Source organism: Sander lucioperca, chromosome 4 (genome assembly GCF_008315115.2).
Source record: "Sander lucioperca isolate FBNREF2018 chromosome 4, SLUC_FBN_1.2, whole genome shotgun sequence".
NCBI classification, from domain to species: domain Eukaryota; kingdom Metazoa; phylum Chordata; class Actinopteri; order Perciformes; family Percidae; genus Sander; species Sander lucioperca.
The window spans coordinates 22,465,892-22,481,884 of NC_050176.1; the positions used below are offsets into that span (position 1 = coordinate 22,465,892).

Sequence of the window (15,993 nt, forward strand, 5' to 3'; positions counted from 1 at the left end):
GAGACAGGGTTTAGAGAGCAATTCTCAACAAAGCAAACAGAAGTACTAAATGGCTAGAACGTGACTGACAGCAGAGTATAGTCTACGATCTGGGCCCCTGACTCCTGCACACCTGTCTCCACTCCTGCCTTTAAGCACACACACACAAGAGAGAGAGGGGGAGGGAGAGAGAAACACAGCAGCTCCCTGCTACACAGAGACAGTGGGCCTGACAGTGTGGCTGTGATGAGCACCATGATGTGATCGTTACATTTTATAGTAGTCATGGGCGTAAATTTCATCTAATAGATGAGTGGGACAATAAACATAAAATAGCTTAAGAGAAATTATTGAAGGGGACACAAATAATACAGCCACAATTGTACTTGTATTGCATATGTGTTGTTGTGGAACTCCAGTAAGTAGGCTGGCAAGCAAGCTAACTAACTAACTAGCTAGCTAGTCAGCCAGCCGGCCACTAAATTAGTAGAGTTTAACAACTTAATGTCACATTCACACTCTTGTCACAGCGTAGAAAAGCACAGTGCTCTCGCCAGATGAGTGACAACTTTGTTAGGATCGTTTTTTTGTAACTAGTGAGAGCACGTTGGGTGGACTTAGCAAGCTAACCTAGCTAATTAACTATCCATCAAGCTACCAAACAAGCTAAGTAACTTTATAACTGCTAACATAGTGGACTCATGGAAAAATACATGGTGGGTCCTTTTTTCACTTCCTGAAACAAACAAAGATTTCCCCCGACAGCAGTGATATTATGTGTCTGTTACAGATAGTAAAAGTTAGAAAAAGAAAGAGACATTTTTTATGAGTTTCGGATAATTCAATAGAGTGTACCAAACAGTAAAGCATGTGTATATTTTAATAGTAGTTTATTAGTATAGTACTTTGCTTTGATTTCCAAAATGGCATCACCTTGATCCCTTACATAGTGTGAATCCATCACATTTAGTTTCAATTAGGAAAATATCCTCATTGCCTGTTTTAACCTCATCTAAATTTTTTTTTAATAAAGCAGGACCTTTACCATGTGCACTTCAGGAAGTCAGACTTTACCGTGTCTCTTTTTGTCCCTATGTCCTCTTCTCCTCCACCAGACGAACTGTGCCATGCAAGAGTCCACGTTGGTCTCCGTCCACAGCGCTAAGGAGTACGCTTTCCTCCAACAACTCACTATTAATAATGGAGATCAAAGCGCTTGGCTGGGTGGTTTCTACCTACAGGTACACATCATATCACTATGGTGGTAGTGCAGCACCACAAAGAAATAAAGGCATGAAAGACAAGAGAGGAAGCTGAATCGTTTTAGGAATTTGGAATCTGGAATATCATCATGTTTTGAGATGGGTTTTTCCAGACTGAGGTAGTGACATTTGATAAGTGAGGTGTTTTTTGTATGATCTCTTGTACAGGAAACTATGTTTCTGTCTTTGTGTGGACACTTTTATGATTACACTCTCGCATTGCCAGACCTATCTCCACAGCGCTGTGGGGTAATGTCTGGCTACACCACACATACAGTACATTCTGGGATAGGAGGGAAAAACGCTCTGGGTTGATTGCATTTCACACAACCCATTTCAAAATGGTCTCAGGAAGGAACTTGTTCTGGTGGAACATTTGCACCCCGCAAAAGAAAACTCCACATACAATATTAGATGAAGTTAACTGGTTACACATTACAATAACGTGAGCTATATAAATTAGCTGATACATGGTTAAATACAATTTGCTCTACAAGTGTATCTCCGTGTGTACTTCGTCCACAGCAATCCCACCAATCGGTCCCAAAACGTCCCAGTTAGAGAGAAATTCCCTAAACATATTATTTGTAAATCTTTACAATCATTCCCCGAAAGAACCAAGCAGGCCTGCATTCTGCACAATCCAAATTTTCTTTAAAATTTGCCATTTTCAGCGTGTAGCTTGCTAGCTCACAGGTTGTAGTTTTCCGTAGCCAAGGTATTTTGAGAACGGCAACACATAGAGAGAGCGGACATCCTGCACGTGAGCCACGCGCCGTATGTCAGCTTTATCCTGGAAATGTACTTCCATTGATCCAGACTATGATCACAATAACTACGATCAATACATGATAGAAACTTTACACTTGACTACTCGTTTCTAAGATGATCCGAGAGTTTGGAACACATTGCTGTATAAATATGCATCAACGAGGATAAACTGATTTATTCGAAAGTGATATAACTCCTATTTGCATATCCCTTTGTGTTTTTGCTCAAAATGCTGTTGCTTTAATGTAATTTTTTTTCAACTGCTCGTTTTACACGTTGCTATTTGATTTTTATTCCTTCAAATTTTAGATTGTTATTTTAAATTAGTCTCCACTGTGCAACAAAGCACTGGTGATGGTCTTGTGCTTTCCCTCCAGGATCAGTGGTTATGGATCGATGGATCCTGGTTCTACAACAACAGCTGGAGCAGCGAATTCCAGGACAGCAGCAACCCCTGTCTAATGGTCAACTCTTATGGTATGAAAACACACACATGAAGGTCCAGGCACCCGAATAATACAGTGTATAAGTGGGTTTTGTAGACTACAGCAGTAGGGGCATTCTGTCAGAAGTCAATCACTTACTGACCTCAACCCTTTTGGTTTGAACAAACATTTTCCTACATACAAGAGTGTTTGTGTTTTTTTTTTTATTAACCATTCATATTTAACCAACCATTTAGGACACAGAAAGTTGACCCATATTGGACAACCACCCCATCTAAAGCTAAGAGGAACAATTGATGTGAGTCTGTATTTTGTCCTGAAATGGGCTTTGTTAACTAGCTCTAGTTCATCATCATCATCATCTTCGTCCGCTTATCCGGTATCGGGTCGCGGGGGTAGCTCTAGTTGCCAAACATTATATTGTTTCCCCAGTGCCATCACATGTTAAAATATGCTTGGTCTATATACTCTTGTGGCATGTATGGGATGGTAGCTAAGTCCGTAGGGAATTGGGCTGGGTACCAGAGGCTCGCCAGTTCAGCACCCAACCCCCAACTGCTCGGGGCGCTCATCCCTTCACATGTGTGTGTATTTCAGGCCTGTGTGTAATGTGTGTAAAAACTGTACCAAGAGAGTGAAAATGTGAATATCCCCTTCCTCTTAAAGTACTGTTTATTTAAATGGAGTCTGGTGAGTTAGGTGATGGTGATTTCGAAGGCGTTAAACAAAAGGGATTTTAATAAAAAGGTCTATCTCTGTATGAATCTTTTCCATCATGTTGTCAGACACTTATATAGTAACAATCTGGTGAAAACAGCACTTTTAGTGGAAGAAATTAACAATGCACAATTGCCCTTTAGGGTTACGTTGCAGCCTGTTTCGAGGCTGCTGGTTTCAGCGTTCTTGCTCAATAGTGGGCCATTTTCAAAGATCTTTGTTCACATTAGTCACTTAAACACCAATGCATGGGAAAATAGGGTCCAGGTTGAAAAATACCGTAATTGCCCTTTAAGTATTTATGTGTTAGACTGACCTACCCATCATACTATATATACTCAGAAGTCACCCCCAAGAAGTCTGCTGTTGCTCAACCAATAGCCGGCACAATTAATGCATTACTTTTGTTGCAAATTAAGGTTTATGGATACACCTAATTTGCACATTTATTTTTTTTGGTCAAAATAGCAACAAGGCAATTCAAATTGCTTTGCACTAAACATGAAAGAGCAGTTAAAACTATTTAAAACATCCGTCTAAGATAATAAACAGCATAATAAACAACTAAAATAGAATAAAACAGGTATGAAATACAAGAATAAAAGTTACAGTGCAGTATAAGAAATGAAAAGTTATTTGAAGAGTTGCGGCGGAGCTGCAGTTTTCTGGGAGTTTGTTCCAGATATGTGGAGTATAAAAACTGAACACTGCTTCCCCCTGTTTAGTTCTGACTCTGGGGACAGAAAGCAGACCTGTCCCAGACCACCTGAGAGGTCTGGGTGGGTCATAGTGTAGCAGCAGATCAGAAATATATTTTGGCCCTAAACCATTTAGTGATTTTATAAACCAGCAACAGTATTTTGAAATCAATTCTTTGAGGCACTGGTAGCCAGTGTAGAGACTTTAGAACTGGAGTGATGTGATCCACTTTCTTGGTCTTAGTGAGGACTCGAGCAGCAGCGTTCTGATCAGCTGCAGCTGTCTGATTGATTTTTTAAGGAGACCTGTAAAGACACCATTACAGTCGTCATGTCCACTGAAGATAAATCCTTTGTCAAGCCCGTATAGATTAACATGTAGAAAAAATGTTTGTTTAAATCGAAAAGGGGTGTGTTCATAACGTGACTGATCTCTGACAGAATGCCCTAATAGTGACTCTGAGAAATATTTTGCTTATCACACACATTGGCTTCATTTTCAGAATGAAAAATCCAAGCTTTCAGACACTACAGGCATTTTTTATCTGCACATTACATACATTACATAACGCTCTTATTCTGGCCTTTTTCTGGTCTGCTCTTTCCACAGAGGCATGGAGCAATTCCCCATGCAACGCTGGCAGCTATTCCTCCATCTGTGTGAGGAACTCCGTTTGTAAGTCAATTTATTTCTTTGCACGACAGAAAAAACACAGAAGGGAGTTTCATAGTGAAGTTACAACGTAAAAAAAGATACATTCAGAATAAGAAATATTATTACAACGGCTTATTAGGATCCATTGTAGTAAAAAAAAATATATTGTGGAGCCAGGGGAGGGGGGTAATATTCTAATAATAATACTAAATAAAAAATAATACTAAATTTCCAAGATGTCGTTAGTTTACAGGGAAAACCTTGGAGATTAAAGTCTTACATTTAGGAGAAATAGCGTTTTTTGTCACGGAACCACATTGCTTTACTTTGCAATGTTGGATCAACCTCATCACACCACACGCCTGTAGTTATGATCTGTCGTATTGTGTCCTGCTGTACCACACCGCTGTTAGGTGCGCCCTGCCCAGTGCATCAGGAGTGTGCTAAACGCACTTTTGGTAATTTCGTGGGCAGGCTTCCTTGGCGCACGTGTGGCATACTTGGGCATGGGGTGGGATCCAAAAGAAGGCATTATTATAGGTGGGTGCATTAGAGGCAGTGGCAGTCATGGCTTTTCACATTCACCACTTTTAGCCCCTTTAAACACAGAGGAGCTCTCCACGTCAGGACAGTTTGGGAATCCTGTAGAGAGTTTTTCTTAGAGGAAATTATTGTCTGGGATAGGGATGCAATTTTTTAATTTAAGTTTTGAACCTGAACAATCTCTATGACATCATGTTGCTCATCACCGCCACACATACCTGTAGGCTATTATAGCCTAATTAAAAAGGTAGAGCTCCAGGCCAGCTTTAAAAAAAGATGAGCATGCAGCCGTTACCCGGTATTTAGGATGGAGACACCGTGTTAAACACTGTACAAAATGTAACCAGCGGATCTGCCGTGTGTAATTGGCTTGACAGTGACATCATCACTCCAGTAAGAGATGCAGAGGGGGGAACAGATAGCTGCTGCCTTCAGATGGCTGGTAAGACAGTCACCATGCAAAGGAAAGGCCTTACAATAATGATATAAACATGTTGAAAAGAACCCTGCCCAGCTCCTGCAAGCTATTATAGCAAAAACTACCAACAACAACAGCCAAAACTCAGTTGGAGCACAATTCACAGCAATGTCTCTTAAAAGTCCAGCGGCTGCGGCGGCCTCTAGCTCACCCAGTTAGAGCTTTCGCCCCATGTTTGGTGAGTCCTGCAGCGGCCTGGGTTCGAATCCGACCTGCGACCCTTTGCTGTGTGTCATCCCCCATCTCTCATCTCATGTCTATCCACTGTCACTCTATAATAAAGGGAAAAGCCCCAAAAAATGATCTTTAAAAAAAAAAAAGTCTGGATGCTTATTATAATGTGGTGATTCTAAGCTAAAATCACAAGTATTTCCTTATTGCTATATCCGATTGCAATGTATAATTTTATTAGGTCATCCACTGAAGGCATAATACACGGAAAGTGGCGGCATCTATGGTGATCCTGAAGCGATGTGCTGCCTTGAAAAAAGAAAACACAATTTTCCGACTTTTTTCTCTCAGAGAATAGCCAAGACTCGGAATATTACCACCCTCCCCCGGTTCCGTAATTTGTTTTTCCTTCAATGGCCCTAATACACCATTGTAGATTATCCTTAATGTTACATTGGTTTTTAAACAAACTATCATTATGCACACTTTTGTCCTTACTTTGCCAAGGCATTCATCTCCCTTGTCACCTTATTCACATCATGACACTGACATGATTGAAGACCCTAAAAGTTCTGTTAGTTACTGACAGTATTCTTGGAAATTGTACAACATGTATTCTTTTCTTTTTGTTTGACATTTCCAGCACAATCCATGGTGTGTCCTGAAGGCTGGATAGGGTTCCAGGGCCGTTGTTACTACCACAACTCCAATTCTCTGACCTGGCATGATGCTGATGTAAATACACATTATAATTGCCATTATAGTGTGTCCATAGTCTTTACAAATAGATAAACATGCAGTCACAGATTAGAGAAAAACAACTTTAATCAACCTCAATTACAAACAGGTACATTTCCACATCATTTGCTATTGTAATATTTACAATAACAAGTCGTACAGTGACTTTTTATTGTTGTTTTGACTTTGTAGTCCTGAGTGAGTTATTGCAGCTTGATTTGATTTTTGATGATAAGACACAAACTTGTCTAGACTAGGGCTGAACGACTTTTGAAAATAATCGAATTGCGATTTTTTTCAAAAATATTGCGATTGCGATTTAATATGCGATTATTTTTTAAGCTCTTTGTCTTCTGTATTATTCAACAAAGACAAGCAATAAATCATTGTATAATATGAACAACACAAGATTAGATAGATTAAACAAACTGTTATTCCTGGAGGCCAGGCCTGTATGTGATGATGAAATTAGGTGATTCATGAATTTATATGAATTACATCTTTTATTTAACTACTTCAGTCACAGTAGTATATGATGAGCACTGACCAAGCCTGGTGTAAACATTCATATGAAAGTCAGAAACAAATCACACAAACTAAAGTGCAGATTGCAGAAATATAAAAACAAATATGTGGCTTTACCACACTCAGAGAGGCTATCGTTACGTTAGTAGTAGCATGCTGCTGCTGGTCTTGTCATGGGATTAACTGTACTAATAAGCATACTGCTGTGAAAGCTCTCCGAACGTCATTTATCAGAGTCTGGTTGTTACCCCTCCCCGTGGCAGTCTCCTCCACTCCATATCTTTATAACCGAGCTAGCTAACTGGAGCTAACCGCTAATCAGAGCTAATCGTTGCCAACCGAGCCTTCAGTTCTGCGTGCCTGTATCCATTAACTGCATGTATGGACTCGAGCCCGAATAAAACCCTTCATTTTATTAAAATGGCTGTAAAAGTTTTAAACTACAACTCAAAGTTGTTTGAATGACAGAAATCTGCTCAAGGTACGGCGTAGCGTTAGGAAATCGCGTTTTAACATATCGCGATATTATTGCAAATGCAATTAATCATTCAGCCCTAGTCTAGACACACCCACACAGTCCTGGGAAGAGGTCCAATCAGCCAGATTAACTGAAAACACAGGTCTGTGTGAGAGTTTAGAGCCTTTAAATGAAATTACTTTCATTTAAAGGTACACTGTGTAGTGTTTTAAGTATTTTATTAGCTAAAATCAATGTCTTCATTCATAAATATGTCCTCATTGGTGTAAAATGACCTCTGCCAATGACCTGACTTATCCTCGTAAGCAAATAATTTCTTATCTGTATTTACATTGGACGTAAATACAGTCCAAGGAGGCTTCCATGTTGTTCCGCCATTTTGAAAAACTATAATTGCAGAGAGGGACATAAAGCACTAGCCTACCTGTCTAGCTAATCCACAACGCATTTTCGTTCAGAGCCAGCATCACGTGACTGAAACCAGCTGAAACGGAGAAGGAGATCAGTGAGAGGAGCTTGTCACTGCACTTTAGTTCATAATGGAGGATCATACTTATGCCGAGCCACAGGAGAAGGAATGACATGTTGTCATAGCTTCTTGGTACAGCGCATATACTTAAAGCCAACAGCTCATTAAAAAATATACACCAGATTCACCACTCTGAACCACGAATAAGAGAAATGTTTATGCATCATTTAATATTAACATCCCCAAAACCAGTTGACAGCAAGGCAAGCTGGTACCACATTTAACAAACACAAGTAGGCTACACTTTATACACCCAAATTTACCATAAAGTGGTATTACCCTATGTAATTCCACGACTCGTGCGAAATTATCCATGATATCAGCAAAAGTCCAGTGTATTTTTCAGTTCAATTCAGGCATGAGAGAAAGTCTATTGTCTCACATTAGTCATCGATTCATTTCTTATTCTGGCATTCTGCCAAAAACTGATAATCCATACAGCCTAGTTTACAATGTTGTACAGTAGCACCAGCCCTTATCCTAACTAACAACTTAGCAGTGTGGCTAATGTTAGCAGCGCAGCCTCCTGCATAGCCAGTCAGTCAAATTTGATTTAGCAAAGGGCGGCATACCTGATTCTGGCCTGACCATCATTTTATTAAATGTGATTTCTAACTTATGAATTTGTTTACATGTTTTAATTATTTATCAATTTGTGTGTAACATATTTAATGTAGTTTAATATAATGAATTTTAAGAATTTTGGGGCACAAAATTTCATTTGGGCAGGCATTGCCCACCTATGCAACCCCCCCTGAAGACGGCACCGGCCACGCCCCTAAAGCATCTCGTTTTATCGTCTATTTAAAATAAATGGGATCATAATTTAGAAAAAAAACATCTTTTATTGAAGAAGATTAAAACAACCAGATAGAATGCAGATTGGCTTCACTTTTCAGACCCAGAAGTTGCCTTTTGTTTTGAAGTCATCACACAGTTAAAAAGAGAGCCTTCAAGTCTTATACAACAGACACACAGTCAAAACAAGTTAACTATCCCTCCGTTTCTCTTTTCCTCCCACAATCACTTGCTTTCCTTCTCCTTTCGCATCTCTCACTCTCCTTCATTCATCCTTGCCTTCATATGCCACTTCTGTCCCTATTTGTTGTTACTACCCTTTCCTTGGCATTGGTTTCCCGTCTTTTTGTCCATTTCCTGCTCTATTCCATGCTTCATCCTTGTGTGTCTTCTTCCTCTCCACCAGGCTTACTGTGCTGGTCTCGAGGCCAGCCTGGTCTCCGTCCACAGCCCTGAGGAGTATTTCTTCCTCTATCAGCAGACCACTGCTAATGGATTCTCTGCAGCCTGGCTGGGTGGATTCTACCTGGCGGTGAGTTGACTAAGCATTAGGATTTTCTGTGTTGTAGCCTACTGGTGATTTACAGTTTACGTAATGTTAAATGTTCTCTGTAAATCAACAGTTTATAGAGCACATAGATTTAATATACTTCATATTAACATTTTATTCCTCACTTTAGTATTAGTATTGACTTTTAAAAACCAAAATCTGTTGAACGTACTGCAAACATATTATTCAACATTGTAGCATAACTGAAACATTATACAGAAGGGAAGCCTGGGTGCTTTTTATAATTCAATCCAAAATGGTACACTGTACTTAATCCACTTTTTTGAGTGAATAAATTATATGAACAGTCACATTATTATATTATCAACTGAATCTGGTTCCAGTCTGTAGTTTTTTGTCTTTTTTTTTTTGTCCTTTAGACCAAAAAAGTGTTTACTGTGAAAAATCGGTGTCCCCAAAGGACAAGGCAATGTCACCTCACAGAGCATGGGCAAACTCTCCAGCAGTACCTCTGCTCCTCTTGCGCACATGCAAAATACCATGGGAGCATTGTGGCTCTTTCCAAAAAGGTCCTGACATGTCTGAATACAGCCATTACAGAACATGTGCATAACAGACGTCTGTAACCGACCTAGAGTATGGAAGACTAATATGGGTCTTAAAGCATACAATGGACTGAAAAAACAAACAAGAGGAGAGTGCAGACTGCAGGTGAGAAACAAAGACATCCAGAGACCATTCACATTTGTATTTGTGTCACATGGTAAAGAGTCAATTCTTGGGGATGAAGCTCATGAAGAACTGGGGCTGGTGAAGTGTATCCAAGCAGCCTCAAAGTGTAGAGAAAGCCCAGTTTAAGGGATCACAATGCCAGCAACACCCTCTAAAGGAGCATGAGGACATATCTAAGGCTGAATATTGGGAGAAGCACCATCCAAAAAATATTTGATGGCATTGGTTCATTTCCGTTCACACACAGCATTAAAGGGGTGATAGAATGATTGTATAGGGTATTTCACACTGTTCCTTAAGGTCTCCTAATAGAGTATGTAACATTGGTTGGGCTGAAAATTGCCCCAATGCTATTTTATTAGGCCCTTAACTACCCTGTGAATATGGCCCTATTTGGAACAAGAGCTTTTCTTCCAAATATGGTATGCTCATGAATATTTAGATGAGCTGCGCGCTGATTGGTTTGAGCGAACCACATACAAACACATTGGAGACGAGACAGCAGGTCTCATATTTCAGACACTGCAAAGTTAACCGTTGTTTGTCGGGCTATTTCGTTATTAAATTCACTTCTGAGACTTTTTTATGCGAGAAATCAACTATAACTATATATACTCAAATATGGGCCGTTTTACGAAAATTGATGGCTAATTGCAAATTTGGTAAGACGTGTTGGACTTTAGGAGCTCCACACAGTGTGAAAACGGCAACCTCACCCAGTGAAAGTCACCGTTTCCTCGGTTACTGGACTACCAGGGCTCGGGGCTCCGCGGAGCTGGCTGGCTGCCAGCTGCCGGCATAACTAGAGTATATTTACAGTTTGAATTTCGTCACGCCACTTATATTACAGCTACCCCAAGGTCTTATAAAGCTAACAATGGTGTCTGATTTCAATTTAATGCATTTTTGTGAACATTAGCTAGGGATTTCGTTAGCTGCTACTGTCCCTTCAATCCTATGTGTACAGATCGCGGCTAGTTAGCTTCACTTTCGGCATAATTAAAGTATAATTACAGTTTGAATTTTGTCACGCCACTTACATAACATCTAACCCAAGGTCTTATAAAGCTAACAATTGTGTCCGATTTCAATTTAATGCATTTTTGTGAACATTAGGGATTTCGTTAGCTGCTACTATCCCTTCAATCCTATGGGTAAAGATCGCGGCAAGCTGCAGGCCCTGGAGCTCCATCAGGGCCTCGGCATTTTGTAGTCCAGTAACCCAGAAACGGTGACTTTGCACGGGTATGGAGCGCCGTGGGCTTCCCTTTGTGACAGAGATCCAGCTAGCTCACAGCGAGCCGGAGTCTATGAAGTAGGACACGCCGGGCGGCGAGGCAGCACCGGCCGCTGTCACGTAGCCTGCTGAGCTCCTGCTGAACTCCGACACACAGTCAGACAAAATTTGCAATTAGCCATCAATTTTCGTAAAACGGCCCATATTTGACCTCTACATAGTTGATTTCTCGCATAAAAAAGTCTCAGAAGTGAATTTAGTGTTTTTAATTAAATAGCAGACCTCTGGAGATCTGCATGACCTAGCTAGATTCAGAAGACTAAGCTGACCTCAGGTCAGTGGTGTAGCCTATGCAAATGTTGGGGCGTGACAAAGACTAGGAGTTGGGATGCTTACGTTCAGATTCGCCCGTTTTTAGCAGCAGTTTCAAAATGTGAGATTTGCATAGTAAAGGGGTTTTTTGCTTCTATATATGTCCTATTTACCCTCCAAACTGTCGTTATTCAACTATGACAAGGTAAAATCAGTTTTGCATTCTATCACCCCTTTAAACTCAAAGACACAGCCAAGCCAGTAGTGCATCCTAGTGATGGTAAAATGCAGCTTGGTGAACCACTGTCTTTATTTTCTGAGCTCACTAGATGGCGCTCTCTGTTCAACAAAGGGTTGAAAACACACTGAATTGCCATTCCTTTAACCTTTTTCTTTGAACAGAGAGCGTCATCTAGTGAGCTCAGAAAATAAAGTGGTACAGTGGTTCACGAACCTTCATTTGACCATCACTAGTGCATCCTCCTAGACGGGTACCAATACCACTCAGACAGGAGCTGCACAAGGAGCTGAACAGATTGGCTGATTTAGGAGTTATCCAACCAACTCAGGGGCCAACAGAATGAGTGAACTATGATGATCTATGGTCATTGTCAAAAAAAACAACTGGACAGTTATGGGTCTGCATGGACCCCAAAGACCTAAATGAGGCTATCATGATAGAACATTATCAAATACCAACACGGGAGGAAATACGTGTGGAAATGGCTGGGGCACAGTGGTTTGCAAAACTCAATGCAGCCCATGGGTTTTGGCAGCTAAAGCTAGATGAGAAGAGTGCAGAGCTGAGCACTTTCAATACACCATTTGGTGTTAAAGCTATCAGAGACTTCCATTTGGGATCCCAAGATCTTTCACAGCGCCATGAAAACCATATTTGAAGGACTAGAAGGTGTCAGAGTATACATTGATGATGTAATCATTTGGGCGGAGTCAAAGGAGCAGCTACTGCATAAAGCACTAGAAAGAGTACACAGATATGGTCTCAAACTCAATAGAGAGAAATGTCAGTTCAGAGGTCATGTTTCTGGGAGACAGATTGACATCTGCAGGAGTGCAGCCAGATGAGAACAACATCAACCAGCCAACTGACAAGAAGGTGTAGGCATGGTGAACTATGTGGGCAGCTTCATACCAAATCTGGCTTCTAACACAGCAGCACTGAGAGAGCTTCTCAACTCAAAAAATGAGTGGACATGGTAAAAAGGGCATGAGGATGAATGGAGGAGTCTGAAAGACATTCTAGTTAAAGCACCAGCGTTGGCCTTCTTCGACCCATGCAAGTGAACAACAGTATCCACAGATGCTTCGCGAGATGGCTTAGGTGCAGTCCTACTCCAGAATCACGACAGAGTCTGGAAACCTGTAGCTTATGCAGCACAATCATTTACTGAGACTGAGAGACGATACGCACACATCGAAAAAGAGTGTTCAGATGTGAGATGTTTCACTCGTATGTCTTCGGGCTGCCTAACATTGAGATAGAGACAGACCATCAGCCTCTCATCACCATCTGTAAGAAACATCTCAATGACACGTCCCCATGCATACAAAAAATGATGATGCGTCTGCAGAGGTACAGCTACAAACTCTCTTACACACCGGGAAAGCAGCTGCTGGTCGCAGATGCCTTGTCGAGAGCGATCCCTAGGGGGTCGCAGTCGGGCGGTGCTAGAGAAATGGAGGAAGTCCCAAGTCATGTGAATGCAGTAATGGAGGCAATGCCAGTCAGCACAACACTGAGAGAGAAGATTGTGGTTGAAACAGCAGTGGATAGACAGTTGTAAAAAGTCATAGGGCTTGTGGGGGGTGAGTGTCCCAAGCAGACGTGTCCTATGTATTGGCCAGGCATAAATCGCAACATAACAGACATGATCGGAAACTGTACATTGTATGTTGCACATCAGCATAGACAACATAGGGATCCCATGATTAGTCAGCTCCCACAGCAGCCTGGGAGAAAATAGGGACAGATTTGTTTCATTTTCAAAGAAAGTAATACCTGCTTGTCAGCGACTATTACTCAAACTTTCCAGAAAAACTTTCTCTTCTCACAAGCCTCACAGCCACAGCAGTAATCAAGCATATGAGGTCCATATTTTCATGGCATGACATCCCACAGACTGCAGTGTCTGACAATGGACCCCAATATGCCAGCCAAGAGTTTGCTCAGTTTGCCAGAGACTATGAATTAACACATGTGACTGTTGGCCCACACTTTCCACATTGCGAATGGTAAAGCAGAAAAAGGCGTGCAGATTATAAAAAACCTCCTCAGCCAGGCACAAGAGAATGGGGGGGACCAATATCTGGCATTACTAGCATACAGGGCAGCGCCTCTGGCATGTGGAAAATCACCGTCAGAGCTTCTCATGGGATGCAAGCTGCTGACTCAAGTACCCAGAGTAATGGACAGAAATAAGGACCATGTACTCCACAAGATGGAACAGCTCAAACAGCGGCAACAGTTCTACTTTGATCAGAGTCTTCCCCTACCACCCTGCAAAAAAAAAATTTCGCGTTCTGGTTATGCTATGCTGGTGGTCAGTCGTCGCTCATTACAGCGGGGATTGCTAAAGACAAAATACACACGGCAATACACTGATAAGAGCAAATTACGTTAAACCATGTATCCAGCTAATTTAAATAGCTCACGTTACTGTATTGTGTGAACAGTTACAGTAAGTTAATTTAATATTTTATGTGGCGTTTTCTTTTGTGGGGTGCAAATGTTCCACCTAAACAAGTTCCTTCCTGAGACTATTTAGCAGAGGCACCGTTGCTCCGTCCGGAGCTTAGCACCGCCCAAGACGATTGTGATTGGTTTAAAGAAATGCAAACAACCCAGAGTGTTTTTTTCTCTTATCCCAAAATGTATTTGTGTATCAATACAAGACTAGTGTGATCATAAAAGGGTCCACACAAAGACAGAAACACAGAGAGACCAGACAAAAACATCCTCACTTATTAAATGTCATTACCTCAGTCTGGAAAACCCATCTTAAAACATGATGATATTCCAGATTCCAAATTCCTGTTTGTGTTTCACTAGCTACAGGCTCTTTGTTAGTGTTGTTAGCCCTTGGTTGCATGTTGTGGCCCTGATTGTTTTCCCCTCCAGTGGACATGGTTTTCAGAGTATGTCTCTATGGTTCTAAGGATTCTGGATGACATGACATGATGATGTATGGACTTATCTAACTCTGGGGGATACAGTGAAGAAGACAAAGTCCCAATAAGTCGGCGTGTTCCTTTAAACCCTGTAATGAAGGCCCAGACATGAGAGTGGTACTAATCATCTTATCAAACTCTCAGCAAGAAAACCAATAGGCGTATTTCCAAAAATGTCAAATAATTCCTTTTAGTATTATGAGAAATCAGATCAATCCAACAAAACCTTGTATTAAAGGATAATGTTTCACTGTCTCTCTCCAGGACCAGTGGATGTGGCTCGATGCTTCCTGGTTTTATCTGGGATTTTTTACTGCGCTGTCTCCAGACAGTACCTACCCATGCCTTGTCACATACAACACTGGTAAGAAATACACAACAGATACTTAAATAATCTCTGTTTCATCCAACCAAAAATCTAACTTTAGCTTAAAAATGTGGTGGTTGGTTTATGGTGTTGAGAGAGACAATACATGTTTTGTATGATCCACTACCAGCTTGTAAAAAGTAGATCTATGTATTATATATATTTTCTTTTTTCTACCCACACAGTATGGCTTTTGCCATTTTTGCAAAAACCCTGATACTTTTCTGTATTGGTCATGTTCAGTTTTTGCAACTGCTCTATCTCTTTCTGTCGTTGCAGATGGTTGGAGCAATTACGACTGTGATCAAAGCCTTCCTTCGTTTTGTGTGAGGAATGTGGTTGTGTGAAGGATGCAAAATAACACAGGACAGTCTATTTCAGCCAAGTACACATTTAACCCAAATGTGTGTGAAAAGTATCTGTCTTAGGAACGTTTCCAAATTAAAGAGTCATTTATCATCCCAGTTTCAGGTGGTTATTTTTTCATTATATCATGTAGTAGTATGTATCAATTTCTTTTACACAATAAACAAAAGGTTCTTCTCTATTACCAACTCTGCTCTGCAGTAATACAACAGGCAAACACTCCCCAGTAAATCCAGTTATCATTTCCAAGCTGTCTATTTGAATCATGGACTGTATGAAATATGGACGTAGTCTCTGTGACATCACCCATAGGTTTCTAAAGAAATGAAGCTCAAAGTGGGCGGCTCCTACCCTCACCATCTGGCAGTGCCCAGGCTCCCAGGAAGTGCGCTCAACCTTGCAGCCAATTTTGTCGAGTGGCCACCTGCGGTATTGCAACGGAAAATCCCTCTGCGACCCAGAAAGGTAGTCCCCATAGGCCACCATTGTAA

The 15,993-nt window shown here is 41.0% G+C and overlaps 1 protein-coding gene across 1 annotated transcript; it reads left to right on the forward strand.

The window, feature by feature from the left end:
* Positions 1-1,043: 1,043 nt before the first annotated feature.
* LOC116048441 (ladderlectin-like) lies at positions 1,044-15,583 on the forward strand. Its single transcript, XM_031297558.2, has 7 exons — positions 1,044-1,220; positions 2,390-2,489; positions 4,484-4,549; positions 6,364-6,455; positions 9,195-9,320; positions 15,034-15,133; positions 15,416-15,583. The coding sequence occupies exons 1-7, from the start codon at positions 1,107-1,109 to the stop codon at positions 15,481-15,483; spliced, it is 666 nt and encodes a 221-aa protein (XP_031153418.1). The 5' UTR covers positions 1,044-1,106; the 3' UTR covers positions 15,484-15,583.
* Positions 15,584-15,993: the final 410 nt, after the last annotated feature.

Bases quoted from the DNA above. Each gene is read 5' to 3' on its own strand.
- LOC116048441 (XM_031297558.2), top strand. From the start codon at position 1,107: ATGCAAGAGTCCACGTTGGTCTCCGTCCACAGCGCTAAGGAGTACGCT. The intron at 6,456-9,194 runs GTAAATACACAT...CCTCTCCACCAG, and splicing joins TGACCTGGCATGATGCTGAT to GCTTACTGTGCTGGTCTCGA. The intron at 15,134-15,415 runs GTAAGAAATACA...CTGTCGTTGCAG, and splicing joins CCTTGTCACATACAACACTG to ATGGTTGGAGCAATTACGAC.